This window comes from Numida meleagris, chromosome 3 (assembly GCF_002078875.1).
Source record: "Numida meleagris isolate 19003 breed g44 Domestic line chromosome 3, NumMel1.0, whole genome shotgun sequence".
NCBI classification, from domain to species: domain Eukaryota; kingdom Metazoa; phylum Chordata; class Aves; order Galliformes; family Numididae; genus Numida; species Numida meleagris.
The window spans coordinates 90,444,777-90,472,287 of NC_034411.1; the positions used below are offsets into that span (position 1 = coordinate 90,444,777).

General features: G+C 36.3%; 1 protein-coding gene across 4 annotated transcripts in view; it reads left to right on the forward strand.

The window, feature by feature from the left end:
• CSMD1 (CUB and Sushi multiple domains 1) overlaps window positions 1-27,511 on the forward strand; it is a 1,076,183-nt gene that overhangs the window by 811,461 nt on the left and 237,211 nt on the right. For all 4 annotated transcript variants that reach the window (XM_021390293.1, XM_021390292.1, XM_021390294.1 and 1 more), the window contains 6 exons: window positions 2,269-2,463; window positions 6,610-6,748; window positions 12,886-13,073; window positions 19,788-19,976; window positions 25,017-25,133; window positions 26,545-26,760. In XM_021390293.1, coding sequence (XP_021245968.1) covers window positions 2,269-2,463; window positions 6,610-6,748; window positions 12,886-13,073; window positions 19,788-19,976; window positions 25,017-25,133; window positions 26,545-26,760 — 1,044 coding nt within the window. The remainder of the gene's footprint in view (window positions 1-2,268; window positions 2,464-6,609; window positions 6,749-12,885; window positions 13,074-19,787; window positions 19,977-25,016; window positions 25,134-26,544; window positions 26,761-27,511) is intronic.

The window sequence follows — 27,511 nt, forward strand, 5'->3', positions numbered from 1 at the left end:
AGTAATATCACCTTCGTGTAGAAAACACTATGACACTTGCCATAGAATGCATACTCTCCTAGGTCTATCAGTCATTCAAAGACAACATACATGGAAATCATCTTTTTACTTGAATAAATCATTTTCTACAGTTATAGAAGAAATTAACTGGCAAAAATTTATCTTTCACAGCTTACACTATTCCTATCTTGTGTCTAGGAAGATAATCTATTAGCAGTGCTTTTGCAGGGACAAGATGTTTCTTTGCATTACTTAGAAAAACGCACCTTTTTAAGTCTTAGATGCCTAAATCATTCCTTTGTTTTCAGAGAAAGGGAGATAATTATTGTCCTTTGCAAAGGGGCAGGAGGAGAAAAGGGAGATCCTCGCCTTGGCTAAGTGTAGAGATTAACAGATTTGCCAGAAAATGTGAGCCCTGAAGTTTAGATCCGCTTCTGTCTGAAATTATTCAGATCCTCTTTTCCATATGCCATTCTACCGAAGTTAAGGCAGACAGTCATAAGGACAATCTTTACTTATTTCTGTTTGAAGCTGGAGAATTATACAGTTAGGAATATAATACTCATGCATCAAACTCTGCAAGAGTTCTCATTGCATGATCTTTCCACCACACTTTACTTAGTGCTTAGTGCATGCACTACGTGCTAGAATTGTCTAAGAGCACATATATCTGCCACAGTGGAAAACTGAAATAAGTAATGGGAATGTTCCTTATTTATGAATCATTCATGCTCATAGAAAAGTGTAAGCCCTAATTTCATTCAAAGTGGTAGTACTTCTGGACCTCCTTTGTGTTGCAGGATAAAAATGCTCCACTCACATGGCTTGAATCAAGTTAGGATCAAAGCACTTTATTTATTAATGAAAAATAACTGACAATCTGTGAGCTGTAGATTCAGAATCACAGAATCCCAAAATAACCGAGGTTGGCAGAAACCTCATGGTCCATCTGCCCCATCCCCTGCTCAAGCAGGAACACCCACAGCAGTGTTCACAGGACTTTGAAGATCTTCACAACCTCTTTGGGCAACATGTACCAGTGCTCTATCACCCGTACAGAACAAAAGTGGGTCCTGGTGTTCAGAGGGAACCTCCTGTGTTCCAGTTTGTGCCCATTCCCCCTTGTCCTCTCACTGGACACCACTGAAAAGAGCCTCGCTCTGTCTTCTTTTCACCCTTCCTTCAGTTATCTATTAGACATTGGTGAGATCTCCATGAGCCGCCTCTTGTCCAGGCTGAATGGTCCCAACCTGAGAGTCCCCACCTTCTCAGCCTCTCTTCATAGGAGAGGTGCTCCAGTCTTCTGATCATCCTGATGTCCCTATGTTGTACTCTTCTCCATATATCTAGATGTCTTATGTACTGTGGTGCCCAGACTGGATGCAGTACTCCAGGTGAGGCCTCACCAGTGCTGAATAGAGGGGAAGGATCAGCCCTCTTGGCCTGCTGGTGATACTATGCCTAATGCAACAAATAATGTTATTAGCCTTTTTAGTGGCAAAGTCACATCACTGACTCATGTTCAGACATGATCAATGTCAGCAATACAATGGATAAACCACAATTTTAGACACTCAGAAATTACACCAGCTATAAATTTTTAAGCACATTTCCAATCTATCACCACCCCACCCTTTAAAGATTTACATATATGGAATGTATGGGTTGCTAGCACTCACCTGTTTCCCCTGTAGTGTGTGTCCCCTTGCATACACTTCCTGAAATGGAAGTAGGTTTTCCGGCTTTCTGTACACCCATGCTGCTCTCTACAAGTCACTATGAACAGAATGGTGAGAACAGGTCCCACATGGAGGTGTGGGTTCCCATGGATTATATCCCTTGTTGCCGCTCCACTAACTGGAAGCTGGCTGCTGTTCATATCCCTCTGGGAAGTTGTCTGTCCAGTTGAGGCAGAAGCTATAGTTCTTTCAGCAGTAGCCTCGGTTTATGCTGGATTAGCTTTAATGTGAAACTGTGCTTCTTGTAGTATGGAAGAAAATAGATGGGAAATTTAAACAAATTGTTTTTGTGTATCTAAGTCACGGTCAACTAAAAAGCTTCACAATGTGATGTATGCTGCATTTGTCATCAAATGTCATAAAACTAATGCAGGTTTCATAGTGGGGCATTTTCTGTAATTTCACTTATACTACAATGTTGTTGCTTATCATGGTTATCTCAATGCCTGCCAAAAAAAGAGACAAAGTTTAGGAGATTTGAGTGATTATTGTTATTATTAATAATTACTATTATTATATATTTTAAAAGCATTTGGTCAGAATGAGTGCCATGATCCAGGTATTCCTATAAATGGGAGACGTTTTGGAGACAGGTTCCTTCTTGGAAGTTCTGTTTCTTTCCACTGTGATGATGGCTTTGTGAAGACCCAAGGCTCTGAATCCATAACATGCATTATGCAAGATGGAAATGTAGTATGGAGCTCAGCTGTCCCACGCTGTGAAGGTAAGAACTCAGTCTTTAATTTGCTCCTACAGTATGGATAATGAAACTACTTTAATTTAGCTTACTTTTCACCTTTCATATACTAATAAGAATGTTTTAGCTGAAGGTATTCATTTGTCTTATTTTAACACTTTTCCAGTTAAATGAGAGTGCAATAATAGAAACAAGCTTGCTTTTATATTCTTGGAATAAATTAGCATTCTAAAAATCTGGTTGCTATTCTTTTCAAGCTCTACCTATCACCATAATTACCTGCTTGTAAGTTATAGCTGTTATAACAGTTTTGGCTGTAGCATATTGAAGAATATAATTATCTAGAACATAGAAGAGTGAAGTGAGTTTCTATTTAAAATTCCTTTTTAAAAATTAGTACCTTTAATTTTCTCAGAGCAAAGGTATACCTGAAATTCTGTATATAACATATTAATCCACAGTATTTTTTCTTAGAAATACAGTGAAAACCAGAGTTATATTTAATATTCTTTATATACCCTAAAATAGTTAATCCAAAATTTTCATGTTTATTCGCTTGTTCTTGCCTAAACGAAGAAACAGAATAAAATTGTATCATTCTCTGAGATGAAGCACAGTAAGAGAAAAAAAGAGAAAATAGGCTGATTCCTTGGTACCTAACAGTGATGGTGCTCCATAGGTCCTACGGCAAGACATACAAACACATTTAATATACACCTAGTGTGCTTGTGTTAAAAGTAATATTCAGAAAGCTGTATATCTTCTTGTAAACAATAGTTATATACTCAGGCACTTAATGAGATGAGGGCTGCAGGGGAATCTGTGCATCAGTGCCTGAGCACCTCTTCCCCCTTCTTCCTCGCTGACCTTGATGTCTGCAGGGTTATTTCTCACTTCTCACTCCTCTCTCTAAGAGCTGCTGTGCAGTGTTTTTTTAATCCTTTCTTAAACTTTTTCATTATCTGGATGATTTGGCAAATCCATTCTGATAAGACTTTACATTTCTAAGAAAATACAGAGATACTAGAAAGAATGCTATTCGTCTGATACTTGTGTATGCAAACCTATATATGCTCGCAAGATTTCTTACCCTGACTAAACCATATAATGAGTTACGCTGTGGAGCAAGTTTTTTCTTTTTTGCTTAGAGAAAAACCAACTCATTCGAAGTCATAGAGGATAGAGGAGTTTCTTCATCTTAAGGTGTTTCCTCATTTTGAAACTTTATCCACACAATTTCTAAAATATTCAATGTAATCTTTGTGTAGTTTTGTTCCACAAACAAATAGATAAAAGAGCCAGTTTGAGAAAAAAAAAACAACAGTAAATAAATGAAATAACTCTTAAAAAAATACAAAGATATCTCTCAATTATCCTTTCTCTGAACCTTGTTGGGCATTAGCTATTTATTAATGGAGAAAGGATTCAACTTCATATTAGATTTTGTTTCTTCTATGTTTTGTTATAGAAAGAAGTGTAGATCATTAAAGTTACATTCAAGATATATTGTGTTTTGCTGTAGATTCACTTTTTAATTGATAATAAAAAGAGTTTCTGGTTTTAAATTACTGTATGGAGCAAGCATCCTTGCTAGTTTGTTTAGAGATGATTTAGTATGCTTCTGGCTGTCAGAGATTTCTGAGCAACTGTTGTTTTTTGTTGTTGTTTTGCGTCCTTCTATACTTAGCAGTCTCTGTAATAAGCAATACCTGAAATATATGAAGTCTGTGATGTGTTACAATCACGTAAGGGTCAGCAGCCTTCTGGTTCTTGTTTTAATGTGACCAGATTTAATTAAAAATAAAAGCCATGGAATACACTTCATTATCCATTTTCTTGGCTGATTGCTTTACCCCAGAGACAATTAACTCTCTATAATTCATTTTTTGTGAGTTGCTTCCTCCTCCCTCTCCACTCCCCTGACTTTCTTAAATCTGGAAAAACTTCTCAGAGATCAGTGTGAGTCGTGAATGAAATCAAAATAATGTCTCTCGATTCAATTTCTGTTAAAAGCATTGAATCAAAACTAGGAGTATTAATTTACTACTCACAAATTCATGTTAACATTAATTTCCATATGGCATAATAGGTTTGCTCATCACTACTTCAAGAAACAGAAGAGAAATAACAAGATTCCCTGCACTGCAACATGGAATTTGCTGATAATAATACCACTGACTACTTGAGTGTAATACAAATGATACTAAGATAAATTTATCTGACCTTGAAAGCTTTCCTGTTTCAGACTGCTAAATAGCCTTTGGCAGAATATATCATCCCAAAGCCTTGTTCTATAACAGCTTAATTTTTAGATGGACTTAGGTTTCTTAAATGGTGTTCAGTATCTTCTGATGTTGTCTAATCCTTCACCAAAGGCCTCTGATCCTGCTCTGAAAGATGTTCCCTGCCTCACCATGTTACTTTCGTAGCCCTTTTGCAATACTTTTTGTCCTTTTATGGAAGAAGATCACATTAAGAAAACTTGGTGTATGGGAAGGACCTAATGGAATACGGTTAAGAGTAGTGAGGAAGCCAGCCGGTGCCGTATCAAGGCCATTCTCAATTGCCCTGGAAAGGTCATGTGACTGAGGGAGGTTCCAGAGGTACAGAGGAAGGCATATTTCAGTCCTGTCTTCAAGAAAGGAAAGATGGAGGACCTGAGGAATTCCAGGTCTCACTTTAATCACTGGGAAAGGTGATGGACCAATATTCCTGGAAACCATTTCCAAACACTGAAGGATAAGAAGATTATTGGGAGCAGTCAGCATGGATTTATGAAGGGGAAATTATGTCTGACTGACCTGGCAGCCCTGTGCAGTGAGATGACTGGCTTGATGGATGATGGGAGAGTATTAGATATTTTTTATCTCAGTTTTAGCAAGGTGTTTGACACTATATCATATTAGATTCTTATGGGAAAATTGATGAAATATTGGTTAGATAGTGAACTACAAGGTGAATTGAAACTAGCTGAGCTATTGGGCTCAGAGTGTTGTGATCAGTGAATGGCATAAACTGATTGACTGGAAACTATCCGCTAGTGGTGTACCACAGGAATAAATATCAAGTCCAATACTGTTGAAAATCTTCAGTAACAACCTGAATGCTGGGACAGAATAAACCTTGAACAAGCCAATGGGTGACAGAAACCTGGCAGTAGTGGCTGATAAATGATATGGTTGTCCTGCTGTTCAAACAGGCCGTGACAGACTGGAGAATTCAAGAAGAGAAGGTACCTTTACTTCCTCTTTACTCATCTGTTGAGTCTGTGTCTGCAGAGCTATGTACAGAGATACCTGGTATCCCCAGCAGAAAAAAGATATGGGCCATACAGCAATGAGTCAGGTGGTGTCACAAGGATGATTAAAAGCTTGGAGAATTCATCATACAAGAAGAGGCTAAGACAACTACAGTCATCTAGATGAAAAAAGAACACTCAGGGCTCTGGAGAGATTTCTTCAGAGCATATAAGTACCTGATTCCATGGTGTAAGAAAATTGTGTGTTGAGAGGGCAAGTGACAATGGACACAAACTGAAATACAATATATTATTTTTAAACACAAGAAAAATGTTTCATTGTGAGAGTGGTGAAACACTGGACCACATTGCCCAGAGAGGTTGTAGAATCTTTGCCTTTGGAGAGAGAGCTTGATCCTGACTGGACATGGTTCTGTGTAATCTGCTGTCAGTGACCCTGCTATGAGCAGGAGTAGACGATCTCCAGAGGCCCCTTCCAACCGTAGTTCAATGGGATATTTTTAGCAGTCATTTCCACTGAGCTCAGTCATTACTCTACATGGTACTAGATGGCAGAGTATAATGAAAAATAATTAGCTATAAATTACTTGGAACAATTTGTCTGATATTTGCACACAAATGTGGAGTCATACTAGAACTAAAAAATGACAGTATATTATTTTTTAATTTTAAGGAATGCTAGCGGTTTCAAATGCCACTCTGTGGATTAAGGTATATATAGAGTGATAAGCTATGATGGTATACACTTATACTTAAGAGGCTGAAAGTGCTTATAACAAAAGAATTTTTAAAAAACAGCATTGTGTATTAAAATTCTTTTTCTATACTTTTTAATTGTTTATTATTATTATTTGTAGCATTATTTGAATATAAAATATGGCATTAGAAATAGTGTACATGTTTTATTCTTCCAGCACCATGTGGTGGACATTTGACAGCATCGAGTGGTGTGATCTTACCACCAGGATGGCCAGGATATTATAAGGATTCACTTAACTGCGAATGGGTGATTGAAGCAAGACCAGGACATTCCATTAAGATTACTTTTGACAGGTGAGAATCATAAAGGCAAACACCAAGTAAAGTACAAACACAATTTTCTTATAATAATGAAGAAGAAAAATATTTAAGAACCCAAACCAGAATAAGAAGTGATTGCCATGTGACACTGTACTTAGTTATTCCTGTCCTTCCAGAAAATTAAAGGTTAAAGCTTCATTTTTATTGTCTGAATTCATGGTTTAAACAATATGCATTAAATGTCCACCCTCTAGTACATTAGTAGGGATATCTTTTCCACTCTGCACTACTTTTATATTCATGAACAACCTGATGATGATCAAGTCTTACTATTGGGGAGTCCCAGGGAAAAATGAAGTTGTCCAAGAAGTTCTCAATTAAACTATATTATATATATATATAAGCTATATTTTATATATATATGTGGTATTACAATGTGCATAACTTCAACATTTATTGGGTTTCAACATTTTGTTTATTTGGATACTTCAGGTTTCACCTTGTGTACTGGCATAGAGATTAAACAAATAAGGTGTCCAGACATCAGAGTACTGTTAAAAGCAGATACTGAAAGTTCATTTTGAAGTATTATCTAACTAAAATGATCAACCCAATTAATTTGTAAAAATGTTATCACAGTGTGAACTGAAATTAGCTCTACTGGAACACACAATGATAATGTCCCTGTGTAATGTGCAGATTCTTTTGGAATAACAACTATTTTTGAAGGTGATTTATTTTCAGCCTTGTCTTACATGGAGTCAGGAAGTAGTGAGACTGCATTTTGGCACCAGGGATGTGAACTGCAGCATGTTTCATCTTTCTGAGATGATCATAACCTCAGTTAGATCTGTTTTCTAATCATACAAGAATCTATTAAATTTATGATTTTTTTTCCTCGGAAAAAAAAAGCAAAGAAAGATCTTCACCCTTGAGCATCTTTGTGAAATAAGTAAGAAATTGCCATTTGCTTAGTTGCTTGATCTAGATACCAATATCACTCTAGTTACTCATTTGACATAAAGATGAAAAGGAGAATATGAAAGACGGTGCCTGGAGCACTGCAATGGCCTTACTGTATTACTGTTGCCCAAGGGGAGACGATAATCTATGTCTAGTTTTACCTTTGCACAGTCCACAGTGATGAGCAAAATTATTCAGTAATACTTTTTTATAAGCCCTCTATGTCCAAGAGTGGAGGCAAAAATTATTAAAATGAATGGAGGGAAGAACAGAAGAATGTACAAGTGACTGTTAGAGGGTAAAACAAAAGATCTGTCTTAGATTTGTGTTTGTTATGGGAACAAAAATATTTCTCTGCTATTTTCCTGGTCTACAATTGAAGATATTTCTGAACTGAAAAATGTTTTGTTGTTGTTGTTTTGTTTTGTTTTTAATGTGTTTAGTGAGTTTCTGCATGTTTCGCTTCTGTGGATTAGTTTGGTGTCCTCATGTACTCCTGTAAGCTTGACATTCACAACATTCTTCAGTTTGGGAAACACAAGATTTATTGCAGAATGAAGTGCTAGTTAGCTAGCAGGGCCACTACAAACCTGCTAAAGTTAGCAGGACTACTAGGAAAAAGGTGAACAGCAAGTGGACAGACCTGGACAGCCTTCTTCTCTCAGGAGTCCTGAATGAATGAGACTCTTTTCCTGTCCTGTTTTACTTTCTTTTTATCAATTCATTAAAATCAATAGCAAGAAAGAGAATGACAAATAACAGGAAAGGGTGGAAACTGTTTAAAAAGTTATTTCATGAAGTTGTCATGTCACCTCTGTAAATGTTTGCTTTCACAGAATCATAGAATCACCAAGGCTGGAAAAGACTTCTAAAATCATCCAGTCCAACCTTCCTCTTATCACCAATATTTCCCACTAAACCATGTCTCTCAGCACAACATCTAAATGTTTCTTGAACACCTCCTGGGTCAGTGACTCCACCACCTCCCTGGGCAGCCCATTCCAGCACCTGACCACTCTTTCAGAAAAGTAGTATTTCCTAGCGTCCAGCTTAAATCTCTCCTGGTGCAGCTTGAGGCCATTGCCTCTAGTCCTTGCTAGTTACATGGGAGAAGAGGATGACCCCTAGCCCACAACAACCTCCCTTCAGGTAGTTGTAGAGAATGATAAAGTCACCCCTGAGCCTCCTCTTCTCCAGACTAAACAATCCCAGTTCCCTCAGGCGCTTCTTATAAGGCCTGTGCTCCTTCTTGGCCACTTGGGCACACTGCTGGGTCGTATTCATTGCATTCAGTAGTTCCAGAATTTAAGACACAGATTTTTTTTAACCTTATTAAAATCTTTCTATATAGATTGTAAACTTATATTTATTTGTTAGCTTTGCCCTTTCCATTTAAAATTAAATATCAGAAGCTTGAGTTTTCAGGATATCTTTCCAACTGTATTGAAAGCAAAGAGACATCTTAGTTGTAAAATGGAGCATTTTAATTTTATAAGAGGAAACAGGTTGCATGTAGTTGCAGGCTTTAACAGTATGACCACTATACTTCTCAAAAAATTAATGGAAAACACAATTTGCCCTGCCATATGGTTCAGTTGAAGAACTACATTTACTGAATTTTCAGCAGATGCACATACATTTCATTAACAGAACTCTACAGCTTTGTGTACAGATCAAACTGTGATGAAATTAAACAAAAGTTTGGAGTTTCCCTGAAACAAATTTGAGTAATCTGGTCTGGTACAATTCTAAAAGTACAGCAGGTAGTCAGTAAATCGAATCCAGTTTTATATCAACATTATTAAAGCAAGGCTTTGGTCTTCTTTCTCTAAATATTTCAGTTACACGTCAGTAATACTATTAAATACAATGGTTTTCGTAGGCAGGATAGCTCCCATTGGAACTTTATGCCAGTGCTCCTGGTAGGTTTAGAAAATTGTGTGGCTTTATTGCATCATATAATAAATGTCTTTATGAGTGTTATGCTTTGAGAAGTTGATGATAAAAAATAATATCCCTTTGCAAAAAAGTTCTTTTCTCCTAATGTGACAGCTTTGCTACCCAGATTAAAACTTCAGTAGAAAACCTGTTTCTAATTTAAAAGAAACTAACTTTGCTGATTGATGTAATGTTATTAAGTTACAAACCATTAAGCAAAATCAGTATCAATAATCAGTTAATCAAGAAGTACAATATTTTTTATGTATTTTACCTAGTCTAGGGAAAATAAAATCCTCTTATATTTTATTGTGTGTCTTGCCATCACAGGTGCAGTTGTCAGAATGAAATTTTGCACCATGCATGTGATATTCATAATGTAAATGAGCTCCCTCTTGAGCTAATGAGACTCCAATATTGCTAGACAAATATCCCTTAGTAGAGTGCTTAAAAACTCTCCAGAAATAGCAGCAGATGATAAAATAACCCCGTGATTGTTTTACATTGAAACATTCTGCATTTCAGGTCACAGCTAATGCCTGGAAGGGCAACAAAAGAATAAAATCTGATTGATGTGAGCCAAAAGGAAAGAAGTTAGAAGGGTAAATGCTGAATGAAAGATTTTTGTTACTTTGAATGTTGATGAAAACTCATTGGGTAGCAGATAAAACAAGCCTCTTCAAAATCTGCCTAAATTCGTGAAAAATAGTGTAATATAGCAGTATTTAAGACTTTTTAAAATTCTCTGTGGACATTTGGAGAATGTCCTATTTTTTACCAACATAAGTATGCTAATAAAGATTAAAATATTTTTTTAAGTTACTCTTCTTTATGCACTTTCAATAAGAATGTAGAAATTTCCATAGTATTTTTTTTTCAGAGATAGTGCAAAGGTGGCTATAATGCCCCAATCCTCAAAAACAGAAAAGTAAACTACAAATAAGTTTCAAAGTTCGAGATGAACTAGAATCCACTGGAAATAAAGATCAATATAATGAGCAGCAATTACTGTAGGAGTTACTATAAGATTTGTCTTTCCAGCAAGTCTGCAACCTATCATTGTCATACCACCCTGCTAAGAAAACTGCAGTTGCTGGCTAAAAGCACTTTATTTCTAATTAGTTTCCATCACAAATACAACTGTTAAAGTAATTGAAATATTGAAGTATTGATTTTGAGTCCATTTGTAATGAGTACAAATAGAGTATTAAAACCAGACTAGTAGAATGTGTCTGTTTTCCTTATTCTGCTGCAGGTAAATCAATATATATAATCCTATATATAAAAATTGTGGAAAGGTACTGAATAATTGTCAAGTACTTGAGTGATGCCCTCTGTCTATTTTGGTAATCTAAACAATACCAGAAAACCTTTCAGATTCAAAAACCAAGTGTTTACACAGTTTTTGAAGTACTATCTAACATCTTGCACTTGCCAGCTATTGCCAGCTAGGTCAAGCATGGTTCAGGAGCTACTGTGGGCATGCAACCATTCTTAATAAGAAATTTGAATAATATCTTTGTGTTTGGAAGGCCAAAGTATGGAAATGTGTGGATGTAGGTCATTCTAAACTTGCTGTTCTTAGTGTCAGAGGCAAGTCCTGAGCATGCTTAATGCATTAGCATGCACACAACCTTTGTATTCCACTTTCAGAGTGGATAGATAGCAGTGAAACCAGCCATCTTGATTTTAGCCAACATACTCAAACAGAATATATATCTTGGTTGAAAGCACCACAAATCTAGGGAGTTTTCTGGGTAGAGAGGAACGAACCATATGAGAGGCATAAATCAAAGTTTCCAAACAGTCATTAGTTAAGCAAATACTTTCGGATTTCTGAATGTTTTTTTGTTTTTAGGGACTCAGGAGAGAACAGGAACTACAGAAATTACTGACTACTTTCTATCAGTCACACTGATGTGTATGTAAAGATGACTTTAAGACTAATGCAAATTTGATTGTAAAATTTAATGGCCTGACTGGGAAATGACGTTCATTTTGTCATTGTTGCCTACATAGTATAGAGTTTATTGGAACTTTGTTTAATAATTTGCAGTTGTCTTTAATTACAAGGGCATAGAATCTTACCTCCATACCCACTAAACATTTATCTCACATTGCATAGACAATTTAAGAACATTACTTTTGAAACAAGTGCACAGAGACAGTTTTTTTTTTGCTCTGAACACTTGAACTAATAAGCCCTGTGGGAAAAGACAAAACAGTCTCAGAAGAACATATACATTTTTTATCCTTGATCTGAAAAGTAAACATTTTATAAAAATAAGAACATTGTGTCTGTAGATGTATGCAGACCTGTATGGATATCTGTGTAATTGGATACACTTTTCTGATAGGAAAATCGATATGCAAAGGTTTAGATGCTACAGTTCACAAGAATATTTAATATAATCACAAACTGTCTTGAAATGAATTTGATGTGAAAAAATGTCAAAGTTTCATCTACAGAAAGAGCAGATCTGAGCCACTGATTTAAAAACAGCTAGTAGTGGATGACTGCACATTCAGAAATTTTTTCTGATCTGGGGAAATGTGATGTGGTTTCGTGATTGACAAAGATATTGATCGAGCTGTTGATTTTAAAGTTATTTGTTCTTGTAAATCAGCTTTCTTGTTAGTGTTCTCTTTTCCCATTCTTTTCTACATTTATATAGGCTAAGGAATTCTGTAACAAATTTCAAAATGAAGGCTTAGTTTCAGTTTAGTACTTTTTTTTTTAACTTCATAGGAGAATTAAATTATTTATAGATTGTGAACTGTGTCAGAAAAAAAAAATATTTGGATAAAATGTTAAACACTTGAATATTTAAAACAGCTTTTGCCAAACAACAAATATCAAATAATGAAATTGTTGAATAGAAATAATAAAATATTATTGAAGATATATCCTAGAATGTTAAATTGTTTCTTTTTAATCTGATAGCAAGAAATTTCTTAATAAAGTTTTCTAAGAGACAGTTTGCAGTTTTCTACTTAGATTCCTCACTAGATGTGATTTTGAAGCCCAGTCATATTTTTCATCTGAAGTACATATTATGACTATATTGTAAGTTTTATACAATATTTATATGATAGACAAAACAAAACAAGAAAAAAAAATCTTCCTTAGTTGTTACTCACAATAATGCATTATAGGTAATCATCTGTAGATATGCTGATTTTTATGTATATGATTTCCTTACCCCATTACAGGAGTTGAATTTCTAACAGCATTATTCTGGCTACCAGACTTATATATTTCTTTTCAGATTTCAGACTGAGGTTAATTATGATACTTTGGAAGTCAGAGATGGACCAGCTAACTCATCACCATTAATTGGAGAATACCATGGAACACAAGCTCCCCAGTTCCTTATCAGTACTGGCAATTACATGTATCTGCTGTTCACTACAGACAACAGTCGTTCCAGCGTTGGCTTCCTAATTCACTATGAGAGTAAGTCTGATATTTCTCTGACATCTTTTCTTTTTATTTTGAACATAACATTCAGTTTGAAATGGCCTTAGCCACAGTGATTCCACAATTCAGTTCAGTGCGTAATAACAGCTCCCTGTGAACTCTAGAATCACTGTAACTCTATTTTCTTTAAAATTAGATATATAAAATTATGTATGTTAAACTCTCAGAAGTTACTGAGCTTTACATGATAGCATAGTTATTCATGTACCTTACATATGGTTCTTTCCTCTCTACCCAGAAAACTCCCTAGATTTGTAGTGCTTTCAACCAATCTACATATTCTGCTTGAGTATGTTGGCTAAAATCAAGATGGCTGCCTTCTACACTGTAAAACAAAAAACAGCTTACCTCTCAGAAACCATAAGGAAGTGTACACTGAAGCTTAATCTGTACAGAAAAAGTTTGCTAAATACTTCATGCGTATGTGGAGCATTTGCTCCACAAGGCTCCTTTACTCAGTCACAGCACCTCTCGTCATATTGCTTTCTTTTGACACTACTTTTCCCTGAGAGCAAAAACCATCTGCATTGTGTCCATGCAGTGTTCATATGACACAACTGAAATTTGTTCTAGACTCTCTGTCCTTGTACTAGTCACTGTTTGGAACTCATGAAGCATTTCTGTAGTGGGTATCAGACACGGTACCCTTCTTGATCCTCATCTGTTTATTGACAAATGTGCATATACCAGCTAAATATAGTTATAATAACAAGAATGGAAGTACTAAGCAGATGAAGTCATTGTTTTTAAAGAGCAAAACCAAGTAGAAAGATCCAGTGGATCATGTTGCATATTCTGCCAGGAACTAGTGAGGTCAAAATTGATTGCCATTGTGGACACTACTGTAGAAGTTGCTTATGCTAAAGATATTTTGCTTGTATCACAGAATCACAGAATGGCCTGGGTTGAAAAGGACCATAATTATCATCTAGTTTCAATTCCCCTGCTGTGTGCAGGGTCACCAACCACTAGACCAGGCTGCCCAGAGCCACAATCCAGTCTGGCCTTGAACGCCTCCAGGGATGGGGCATCCACAATGTCCTTGGGCAACCTGTTCCAGCACGTCACCACCCTCTGAGTGAAACACTTCCTCTAACATCTAACCTAAACCTCTCCAGTCTTAGTTTAAAACCATTCCCCCTTGTCCTATCACTATCCACCCATGTAAACAGGATGTAGAAGAACAGGCAGTCAACCATAAGGTTTTTAAAAAGTATCTGAATATTTTCGTGGGAATATCAGGTAACTTTTATTTGGAAGCATCCTAAAAATCTTCCATTAATATTCATAACTTTGAAGATAAATTAAATCACTGAACTGTGAAACAGAAAGATCTTAATATTGCTTAAAATAAAAAGCACAATGCAAGCTATAACAAATTGCTACTGAGATGGCAGTTATATTCTATTAAGCAAAAATATATCTGAAACGGAACTTTAATAAAAATGTGACCCCTTAACAGTTCTTCAAATATGTAGGCAATTAGTTAACTCCCTACCTTAAATGTATGTAAATCAGCTTTTTGTTACCTTTTTCCTAGCTACTGCGAGGCAACACAGATCAGCTGTTATATACCTAAGCAGGAAAAAAAAAAAGTGCATGTAATATCCTTTAAATAAACTACTGATAAAATATTAAATTTTATCAAGAATAATAAATATATAATCTTTTGACCATCAGGCCTCGCACATTAATTAAGGTCTATGATCTCTCAGCTTCCCCAGTAGTAGTGGTTTTTCTTTTCTTGAAGTTTCTCACTTTGTGAGGTAAATTCTGAAAAAGATTTCAGAGTTTACCTTTTTTTCTTAAACAAAAACAGATGGAAGTACCTTTGTTCACAGCTTTTATGGATGTAGAGCCACCTGTTATTAAGACATTTTTGAAATTTACCTCTCCTTAAACAAGAAAATGTGTTAGTTTTCTTGTTCAGTTGAACAATTATTTCTTAAATCCAGGCACTTTGGTTAAGTGTCTGTGATTATTCATGAGTTAGCATTCCTTTTTTATACTAAAATTTATCTGAAATTTGGAACGGAGATCTTATTTTAGTTATGCATCAATACAGTAGTCCTCCCATATCACCATTTAAGACTGCATTTGGTAAACATTAATATTCTCTTATATAATGATGGAAAATTGCTTAAAGACAAGAATTGTACAACTTTTAAATACTTTCCTTTTTCATCATTTAAGAAATCTATCACAAGTAGTGTTGTGATTTTCCTTAAATGAAGTGTTATTGTTTTTGTTTTTTTTTTAAAAAAAAAAAAAGTTAAGGATAATCCTTTACTCACAGTACATAATATTCTATGATTGTTTAGATTTGCTTTTCAAAAATAACTTTTTAGAACTTTTTAAATGTGCAGCCTTCATGGTCTTGAGTTGAAAGTGTTGAGATGATTCAAACAGCACATAGTCAGTTTTAGGAATTCTAAACAAAATGCTTCCTTACACTTTTCTGTTCAAACTACAGTCTTTGTGAGTAGTCAGCATACAAAGAAAAGATTCATCAAATTTTTGGTGGCAGAACACACTTCACAATGTTATTGGAATACTGGGGAAGACCTTTTTGTTTCAGCTGTTGATTTTACTCTGAGTAATAAGAAGAACCTGTAGAGAGCTTGAATAAGAAAGGCAATTTTTGTGAAAGCACCCATGAATTTAGAGTTTATGATTCTCAAGAAATGAATGAATGAGGTAGGTAACACAATTACGATAAAGTCAATGGTGTTCAGAAATATAAATGTCACTCAACTTGAGAAATTGGTGGATGAATGTCCTAAAGAAGCAATTTTGAAAGGCATTTATAAAAAATATTATAATAACCATTGCTGTAGCTATTTTAAAATCTCTTTTAATGATACAGAATTCAAAAGTTAATAATGTAAATTTTGCATGTATTCAGACATTGCTATAGATGACCATCAAAGAATAATATAGATCTCTTAGGATAAAATCAGAAAATCTACAGTGCTTATCTAGTTACAGAAACAAGAGACACAAATTCAGTAACAAAAATATATAAAAATACAGTCTGAGAAAAAAAAATCAAAATAATTATTTAATAAGAATTGCTGCAAACATCGTCACATGTAAGATTAAATGTTCTATTCTTGTTTCTGCGACATTTGCAGAAAAGCTTCGTTCCATTCATATCCTTAACACCATTAAACGAACATTTCTGATGTAAGAACATAGCACATGGTAAGAGAGTACTACACAATATTGTGATAAGGGACCACTGAAAGTACCACAAATCCTTACATGCAAAGCAGAAGCAGTCTCCACTACACAGAGAATACCCTCCAGATACTGTTTAGAGAAAGAGTTTTATAACAGTTCTATGGAGAAAGAATGAGAAAAGCTCTTGTAATAACAGCATGACCTTCTCTTTCCTTTTGTCCTCTACTCTTCCATTTCACTGCTTTCACTTGTCAGCTTCTCTCTTCCCTGGACCAGGTTGCCCAGAAAGGTGGTAGATGTCCCATCCCTGGAGATGCTCAAGGTCAGGCTGGGTGGGGTTCTGAACAACCTGATCTACCTGTAGGTGTCCCTGTTCACTGCAAGGGGGTTGGACCAGATGCTCCAATCTTGCAATCATTTGTATCATTTAACTTTAAGCCCAGTCTCATGCATGATTACGACCCATGCCATCTTCCCATTCAGCACCTGGGCATAGCTCTAGGGATAACTTCAGCTAGAATCACAGAATTGTAGGGGTTGGAAAGGACCTCTAGAGATCATCAAGTCCAACCCCGAGACTGTTCTCAACAGGTAGAGGGACAAGCCCATACTGTTTGGAGGTGGGCAAGGTGTATGAATGCTAGCTGAGTCATGCACTGAAACTAGTGCCACAGAATGGGATCCTTCCATAATTTAATTGTATGGCCTCCGATTCTAATGCTTGGAAGCATGTTCTGACACCTGCCTTACTGATGTTCTGGATGAAGCTATATTGTTAGCAAAGGATAGCACTCTTGCTTTTAGCTGAAGTGCTTTCATTGTTTAAAATGTTTCTTAAGATTCACTGAATAGCACAGGAACTGCTCCGCACCTAACTGTCATTATAGCACTAGCCACATTTTGGTTTCTGTTTGTCTTACCAGCCTTATTTTCTTCATCTGTTTCATGCAATGAGCACTATTTAAACAATCTCTTTACAATCTTATCCTAATATTCCATTTTTCTAATGATTTTAACTATTTGAACTGCGTGTAATATATGAGTATGTAGTAAATTAAACTGCATAGCTGCTGTATGCTTGATTCTGTTTCGTATAGCAACAGATTCATTTCCTCTTTTAAGATCCAGTGAGGTCTAACAGTGTAATCCGTTTCCAAAAATTGATTATAGTTCCGTTTGCAAAATATGCATTTTAATAATAAATGAAGCATCTAATACAGCTAGCATACCAGAAAGTTGATTAATGTTTGACGAAATGTCACTATTGACAGTAAAATTTTTAAGGATGCGTGTCCATATATTTCAATTATACAGTGATGTACCACATCTGTTTTGTTTGTATGTTTTCATTTCACTTTGGATTGTGTGTTACGTTCCTTTAAAAAGAGTACAATTAAATTATAGGATAGAATATTATTTGGTTATGTCATTCTCACTGCTATACAGCAAAGTGAAAGAATCATTTTTGGGGGGAAGCTACTGCCTCCCTGCTCTTTTTAGGAAATACTGCATTAGGTAGAGTGGGAGAGGAAGGACACAGCTTTCATCTAGACTTTCATCTTATATTTATTTTACTACTTGTTATACATAGTATAATTTTTCAAACCCTGGACACACAATTTATCACTTAATGCCAAAATTTTTCATGTATACTTTAACATTGTCTTTTTGTAGGCAGGACTCTTGACATTGCCCATTACTAAGCTTGTCTTAAGTTATCTCCCACTGAGAAAGAAAAAAATCTATGTTCAAAGAAGCTATATAAAATCCCTTCTTTTCAGCTATGTGTATGTTTGCTAAACATCAAATCTGAATATTTTCCCCTCAGAGTGAAGTTCTTTTGCCCAAGCTGACTTTTTTTTATACAGCACCACTATTTCAATTACAAAACTGGAAGTTGCAAGGGTTACTACATCCTTTGTTGTCCTTGAAAATAGCTGGAAAGTTACAGTTCATAATTTCAGAACAAAACTGATAAAATTATATCTGTTGTGTGTGATTCCGAGTCCCAAAGCACTGTATGTGTTGTGACAGGGGTGAAAAGGTGCTCAAAGAGGAAAGAATTTTAAGCCCTCTGCCATGGACCTCCATCTACTGTAACATACCTCAAAACACAGTATATGATTTGTCTGAAAAAATTAGTGTATTAATGTTAAAATTTAATGTGCGATTAATATTTATTTATCCCACATGTAGTACAGAATACTGTGTACTTAAAAGGGTTTTATGAGTCTATATTCATCCATTTAAGCAAAATGAAAGGAATCTGGCTTCCCTTCTGTAATGCACTGTATGCATTAAGAACATGTAGTCACGTCTAGAAGAAATGCTCATCTAGAATTTAAGTAGATACCTTATGGCAGGGAGACCTCATGGAAGCTAGATCATAAGCTTTCAAATCTGAATTCTTAACTGAAAAATAAGTGGATGGAATAAGACAGAATTATTTTTTTTTTTTTATATTTTAGGTTGTAGTCCTGATTCTAATCCTCATATCCACAAGTTCTAAAACCTTTATTTTATGCCCCAGTAAGTCAGTCTTTTCCTTTGTTTGAAACTACTTCAAATTAATTCCGAATGTTATGCGGGAGCCCTGGATAAATAATGAGTTTACACTAAATAATGAGTTCCCACCTCCCCCTTGTTCAATGTATAGTTCCAGGTTTATTTGTCATATACTGTACAGACTCTTCTATACAATGTAATTACTAAATACTCCGTTCAGATAAGCATTATACAACTATATAAGCTTTCATTACTTTTCAACTTTTGATGCATTAGATTGTATCTATAGAGTTTTATAAGTTTACAAGTTTTTCTGAGTTCATCAAGTATAGGTTTTTTATACCGTACTGTTTGCTGAGGCGAGTAGCCACTTCTTCTTCTACGGAAGAAAGTTGACTTGCTCCAAAGCATCAAAAATGAATGGACTACCTTGGACGAGTTATATACTAGATTTGATATGACCACCAAAATGGTGTTCGGTCACTGGAACAGGCTCCCCAGGGCAAAAGTCACGGTGCCAAGCTGTTGTAGTTCAAGAAGCATTTGTGCAAAATTCTCAGACAATAGGATTTGTTTTTTGGGTAGTCCTGTTTGGAACCAGGAGTTGCACTCAATAAACCTTTAGAGTCCCTTTCAAGTTGGGATATTCTGTGATTCTGTGAAAAGACAGAATTTCATATTAATACTTTGAAAGTTGACATCTTCCAATAGATGCAGATGCTCAATGCTTATGTTGTCTCTTTTTTCCATTGTTTGGTCAAATATACAGCTCCATTTTTTTCCTACTTAATTGGGATTCTCTATTCTATGAGACTGACAATTGAAAAACTGCCCTGACAACAGCTAAGCAAAGTCCTTTTTGTCTCACACCAGTGGTCAAGCAATGCTAACAAGTATCTTTTAGGGATTATTTACAGATATTACTTATTTATTGTGTTTTGTTTCTGATTTTTCTGTTTAGTATCTCAAAAAGGGGGAAACATAAAATTTTGTGTTTTTCAGGTGTTACTCTGGAATCAGATTCCTGCCTTGACCCTGGGATTCCCGTGAATGGCCATCGCCATGGAAACAACTTTAATATCCACTCTACAGTAACTTTCAGCTGTGATCCAGGATATACTCTGAGTGATGAAGAACCACTCATATGTGAAAGAAACCATCAGTGGAATCACGCATTACCCAGTTGTGATGGTAAGTGTTAAATTCATCAGATGGTAGAAGTCCAAGGAAGTTAATCTGTTATTTTCTAGATCTAATTAAACTTATCATTGCTGCTACCTACCTTCAACTTCCATTCCTTTAAAAATTAATTTTACTGTTAATAAAGGTTTCACTTCACATCTCTGTATTAACTTTCAGTCAGTAATAATGCTAAGGAGTAGTGAAATGTACAGGTATATATTCATGAATAGGAGCATTCGTAATCTGCAGTTCAGAAACTGCAGAAAAAGCAAGACATGGTGAAGTTGGGGAACAACAAAACTATTTAGAGCATATGTTCTTCTAAATGTCTAATGTTAGTAGACTAGCCAAGATAGTCTAGAAGTGGTAAAACTGAAAATGTGTATGCATGTCTTTTTTCTTCTTGTTATAGTATGAAGGCATATTTCTCTTTATAGAAAGGTAGCTATGGGTTTAATTTAATTACCAGAAGAAATAAATTCTGTGGGAAGTCATAGAGGTTGCTTTCATGGATACACAATATGAGACTCTGTGCATCTTAAAAAAAAAAAAAAAAAGGTAAATGTTGAACTTGTTGAACTGTATTAGCAAATCTTTCTCTGCTCTTTTTATCATTGAAATTTTTTCCAAGTTTTTTTTTATGGAATTAACTAATTTTCAACATAGTCACCATGATTAGCTATGCACTTTCACCAGCAATTAAAAACAGCCTGCATGACACACTCAGTAAAATCTGCACTGGCTGAAACACACCGCCCACAACCTCACTGTGCTCACATCCACTGTTTGGTCTCCAGAAGCATTCAGCAATCAGCAATGAATGTCAGTGGATGCGTTTTTTTCTTCCTGGAGGAATTTAATGATGCACCTTTGCTTCATATGCACTTCCATGTCACCATTTTGTCAGGCTGTCCTTCCGCTGCCATCTGCTACACGGCAGCAAAATGGAATGGAATGGGATAGACTAGGAAAGAAATCTTCTTGCATCCCTCAAGGGATATCTGCACCCCCTGCTTCCCTAAATTGCCTGTATACCAACTCACGCAGCATGTGTAATAAACAGGAGGAACTAGAAATCTGTTTGTGGTCAAAGGGCTATGATTTCACTGTGATCATGGAGACATGGTGGGCTGGCTCACATGACTGGAATGCTGTCATGGATGGCTGTTTCCTTTTTAGGAAAGACAAGTCTATGAGGTGAGGTGGTGGAGTTGCTCTTTATGTGAGAGAGCAACAAGAATGTATTAAGCTGCACCTGGGGTTAAATGATTGTCTCGCCCCGATTATCAGAGCGAGAGGATGTTCTTTGATATATGTATACCTGACGTGAGATTAAGAAACAATGGTTTAAATGTTGGTCCAACCAGTTTATTACAAATCCTAGGCAATCAGGGAGATGGGGAAGGGAAGGCCGGTGATTATTACGAATTAGGGTGATGGGGAAGGGAAAGCGGGTGATAGGAAAGATAGGAAAGGAGCAAGAATTACGTAAAGTGTGGATAGTCACCACCAAAGATCATGCAGCATCCCATTGCACACCGTTACGATGGTCCGAGGCAGATACAGGAGCAAGAGCGCAGGAGAAGGCAGCAGCAGAGTGGCCATCCTTAAGCAGCAAGCATTACAGCGACAGTGAGTCCAGGAGAAATAGGCAGCAAGCAGGTTGCAGGCCCAGGAGAGTCCAGCAAGCAGGCAGGTATCACGTCACGAGGTATGTGATGTCAGACACCTAACCTCTTGGTCGTACTGCTTCCCTGCCATTAAGCTCCTACTTATCTCTCTCTCCTTGCCCCTGGCCTACAAATCTTCAGATAAAAGATTTTCTGACTTTGATCAGGACCTGCCTGGATGTAAAGGTTGGGAGCAGCTTTGGATGCAGCAATCATGAGACGGTAGAATTCAGGATCTTATGCAGAAGAAGTAAAGCAACAAGTAGGATTGCAACCCTGGGCTTCAGGAGAGCTAATTTTGACCTCTTCAAGGACCTACTTGGAGGTATTCCTTGGGCTGGCATGTTGGAAATGTTGACCACCCAAGAGAGCTGGTCAATACTTAAACATTACTCCTTCGAAGCTCAAGATCAGTGCATCCCTAAAAGTATGAAATCAAGGAAAGGTGGCAGGAGACCTGCATGGATGAGCAAGGAGCTCATGGATAAACTCAAATGGAAGAAGGTCTGTGAAATGTGAAAGAAAGGTCTGTCCACTTGAGAAAAATATAGGAATGTCGTCAGGGTCTGCAGGGATATAACGAAGAATTAAATCTGGCAAAGTCAAGAATAACAAGAAGGGCTTTTTTAAAGTATGTCAGTTGTAAATGGAGGACTAGGGACAGTGTGGGTCAGCTACTGAATGAGGTGGAGTGCCCTGGTAACACTGGACACTGAGAAGGCAGAGATGCTGAATGCCTTTTTTTTTTTTCAGTTTTTTTCCTACTAAGACTGTCCCTCAGGAATTGTAGACCCTAGAGTTAAGAGTGAGTCTGGCAAATGGAAGACTTGGTCGAGTTGAACCTGATCAGAGAGTGTTTAGCCAAAATCAGCACTTACAAAAACATGAACCCCGACAGGATGCACCCATGAGTGCTGACAGAACTGGCAGAAGTGATTGCTGAACCACTCTCTGTCATCTTTGAAAGGCCATAGAGAACAGGAGAGATGTTTGAGAACTGGAGGATAACCAACATCACACTAGTCTTCAAACAAGGCAACCCAAGCAAATACAGGCCAGTCAGCCTTATCTCTGTCTCTGGAAAGCTGATGAAACAACATGTTCTGGATGCCATCTCCAAGCATTTAGAAGAGAAGAAGGTTCTCAGTAGTCAGCATGGATTCACCAAGGGGAAATCATGCTCCACCAACAAGATAGCCTTTTATGATGTCATGACCAGTTGGGGAGAGCTGTGAATGTTGTGTACCTTGACTTCAGCAAGGCATTTGACACTGTCTTCCGCAACATCCTTGTAAAGAAGCTAAGAAAGTATGAGATAGATGAATGGACGGTGAGGTGGATTCAGAACTGGCTGACTGGCAGAGCTCAGGGTGTTGTGATCAGTGGTGCTGAGTCTAGTTGGAGGCCTTAAACTAGTGGTGTTTCCCAGGGGTCATCTTCCTCCATGACCTGGGTGAAAGAATAGAGTCCACCCTCAGCAAGTTGATGATGATACAAAGCTGTGAGGAGTGGCTGACACGCTGAAAGTCCATGCTGCTATTCAACAAGATTTGGACAGACTAGAGAGCTGGGCATAGAGGAATCTGATGAGGTTTAACCATATGAAGTGTAGAGTCTTGAAACTGAGGAGGAATGAGCAGATGCATCAGTACTGATTAGGGGCTGACATGCTGGAAAGGAGCTCCGAAGAGAAGGACCTGGGTATCCTGATGGACAACAGGTTGGCCATGAGTCAGCAGTGCGCCCTTGTGGCCAAGAAGGCCAATGTTATCCCAGGGTGCATTAAAAAGAACATGGCTAGCACGTTGAAGGAGATGATCCTCCCCCTCTTCTTTGCACTAGGGAGGCCACATCTGGAATACTGTGTCCAGTTCTGGGCTCCCTAGTACAAAAAACACTGGGATCTCCTGGAAAGAGTCCAGCGGAGGGCCACAAAGATGACTAAGGGCCTAGAGAACCTCTTATGAGGAAAGGCTGAGAGACCTGTGGCTCATCAGCCTGAAGAAGAAAAGGCTGAGAGGGGATCTTATCACTATTTATATACATCTAAAGTGTGGGAGTCAAGTCGATGGGGGCAGACTCTTTTTTGGTAGGAAGCAATAGTAGAACAAGGAGCAATGGGCAGGTACTGGATCACATGAAGTTCCCTACTAACATGGGGAAGCACTTCATCACTGCCAAAGTGATGGAGCACTGGAATAGACTGCCCAGGGAGGTTGTGGAGTCTCCTTCTCTGGAGATACTCAAGACCCACCTGGACACTTACATCTGCGATCTGCAGTAAGGAACCTGCTTTAGCAAGGGGTTGGACTTGACGATCTGTAGAGATCCCTTCCAACCCCTACAGTTCTGTGATTCTGTGAATATTGGTGGAAAGATTCAACCATTCCACCACCATCTGCCTCTGATGTTGTGGACCAACATAATAAAATAGGAGACATTACTTTTAGAGCAGCCCTAGTATATGTATAAAATATGTATACTCAAAAAATTTAAAAAGCTTTAACAATTACCTTAGTCTAATAAGAAATGAAAGCAGAACTTTAGCTATAGTGCCAACTTTATACCTTTATGTGTAAATATAATTTGTTGCAATGTTTGTTATGTATATTTTCATCTAGTTCATGACAAAGTTTGTTGCTGTGTATGAGGAGGAAAACTAAAAGCAACCTAATGCTTTGTTGTTGTATTTTAAAATATTTATTTTATTAATATTTGAAAAAAAAAATAAAAAGCTGGACAGCAACAGATGAGGGAAAAGCATAGACTTGCTGTATTTATAAGATCAGTGAGCAATTCAGCAATGCAAATCTTAATTAGTTTCCCATGCAAATTTGAGCAGCTTTGCTTAGCAAAAGGCCAGTGTGCATAAAATCTTTTGTAGTGTAATTTTTGTGTCTTTAAAAATACCCATGAAGGTGCAGTCAGCAGAGAGGAAAATACTCTTTTTTTTTTTTTTCCCTGAATATCACAGGCAAAGTCAAATAGCAAAAAAGATCCTACTTCTTAAATACTGTTACAATAGGAATTAATAGTCACAATATTTAGAAACGCTGTTTAATTTATTTTGGTATCTTGCTATTTAACGGAAGAGATTGTACATGAAAAATAAGCTCCCTATAAAAAAAACTAATTTAAAAATAAAGAAATGGTTGCCAAATTTTAATTTCTTGGCATCAGACAAATCGACTTTGGAGTTTCACACTTTACCCATTTTTTTCAGTTTTTAGAGTTGTTAAAAAGCTGAACAGAATTTTTTTCATTTTTTAAATAAAGAACAGGACTTCCTGTGTGACTTTTGCTTTCCTTTCCTTTCCTTTCTGTTTTTTTTTTTTGTTTGTTTGTTTGTTTGTTTTGCTTTTTTCTTTCTTCTCTTAAGCATTATGCGGTGGATATATTCATGGAAGGAGCGGAACCATTCTTTCGCCAGGTTTTCCGGATTTTTATCCAAACTCTTTAAACTGCACTTGGACTATTGAAGTGTCACATGGCAAGGGTAAGAATCGAATATGAACTGCATATGTATATGTAACGCCTATGTTTAGTAAACACAAACAACATGTTGTTTTGAATCCATTTAAGTCATGTTATCTGACATTCTTTTGAAGTTTAACTTCCCAATATGGATGCCTCCAATTGTTGTAATGTTTCTAGTTTGTCTTAATTTTGGAAAAGCAATACTCTTTTAACACTGACCTAAGGTACTGTGTTTAATCCCTATTAAAAAAATGGGCAGAAAGCAGAGAAGCCAGTATATATTAATATTGTTGCTTATTAAATAGAACTAAAATACTCAGTGAAAACTGCCAGGGCCTTGTTTATAACTGTCCTCCATTATTAAGCATGAAACAGCAGATTTGATCTGTGTCTTAGTACCTTAGATTTCAGACTAGAACTAAAATTGTTAACAAAAGCTCAAAAATCATATGTCTTTACAATGTATACACAGTAGAATAAAATTTGAATGCATAGCTAAACTTAACAGTTTATCTGTTAGTGAAATGCATTGAAAAACTAAGGGAAAAAAAAAAGCCTAGGAAGTACAAATGATGTTACATAACACTGAATCAAAATATAATGAAATATTTTTCAGTAACTTTACCATAGCAAGGAAGGCCTTAGCTTTTTTTTATATCAGTCTGAGAAGTATATTCGAAGTTTCTACTATTCGAAATCTTCTTACAGGCCAGACTTTTGTTTAAGACTAATATGGCATTTTCAAATGTAAAATATGTGTGAACATTTTCTAAGATTTCTACTGCCCCAGTAAATAATTATATTTGAAAAGCTAACTGTAATGAAAAATTCAATTCTTTGCCAGACTGGAAGTTGACAATTGGAAAATCAGTCACTACTTGAGTAAAGAGCAGGCCCTAGCGAATGTGAACTCATATACGTGGAAGATTGTACATAAGACTTGCATCACCTTTGTCCTTGTGTATGGGCACTTTCCCGAGGTCTAGAGTTAAAAGCAGAATTGTACCTGAGGAAATGAAAAAATAAAACAAAATTGAACACAAAACATAGCCAATTATTAAAATACGAATGCTAGTTTAATAGTGAGACAATTATAAAGATTAGAAATAAGAGACCTGCAGAAGCTTGAATAAACTCTGGACAATGCAAATTTAAATTTTCAGAGTGTAGTTTACAAATAACACCAAATCCTATGAATTCTGTTAAGAGAGTTAGTGATTTATGGTGAGCTAAACAAACATCCACAGTGACATACTGATTGGTTGAGTCTATGTGCTTTCTGCAAGTTTACTATTTGAATTTCAGATTTTGATTTCATGAATGACATTTCTAAAGATCTTTCCATATCATTTACATTTTATTTTCCTATGAATAATGGAACAGAATAACTTCCTGTGAAATATTTTTCTCCCTTTTTGATAATTTTATAGGTGTACAGCTGTTATTTCATACCTTTCATCTTGAGAGCTCTCATGACTATTTGCTCATCACTGAAGATGGCAGCTTCACAGAACCAGTAGCCAGGTTAACTGGCTCAGTCTTACCCCCTACTATTAAAGCTGGCCTCTTCGGAAACTTTACTGCACAACTTCGATTTATATCTGATTTTTCAATTTCTTATGAAGGTTTCAACATAACATTTTCAGGTAAGATATTCTATCACGCTAAATATCCAGAAATCGTTTCCAGATATTTGTACTTGTATATAGGAAAAATGTTATGAAACACCAGTAAAAAAAATTAATTGAAATATGTAGTCTATATCTTAGAAGATCAGCTAACATTTGGAAGATGTTGGTGAATTCTTTTAAGGAATTTTCCCCGTTTCCTGAGAACTATTAACTAAGAGAAAAAGAGGTTTAGAAGAAAATGGAGGAAAAAAGATGAGCAGTAGTTCTTCAGGAGAAGGAAACTAACTGGAACTTTTTCATTGAAGGGAAAGAAACTGTAAATAAGCAGTAGTGTGCTAACTAAAAACCACAGACAAATTTTAATCAAAGGCTGATATTAGAATAGAAAAAAAGTATATATTTATTTATACTAATAACCTGACTTTATTAAATAAAATAAAGAAAGAATCTTTCCATATAAAGCTCTCATTTGGGAAGATACTGAATAGTAGAAATAAACTATGAACCCCACCAGGTCCTGCAGGTAAAATTCTAAGTTCTGGAAACATATGACCTACCACATCTGTACTGTTAGTCCAAGAGTATCATTCATTCTGAGAATAACAAGAATTCTAGGACATATATTGTTGTGTATACATGTACTATGTACATTTAAGTAATGGTGAAGAAAGAATTGCACAACTTAGGAGGCATTTGAGGGCTTCAGTTTTACTGTTTCTAATGATTTTAAGTTCCTATAGATTTGCCAATTGTTCCTGGTTCATAG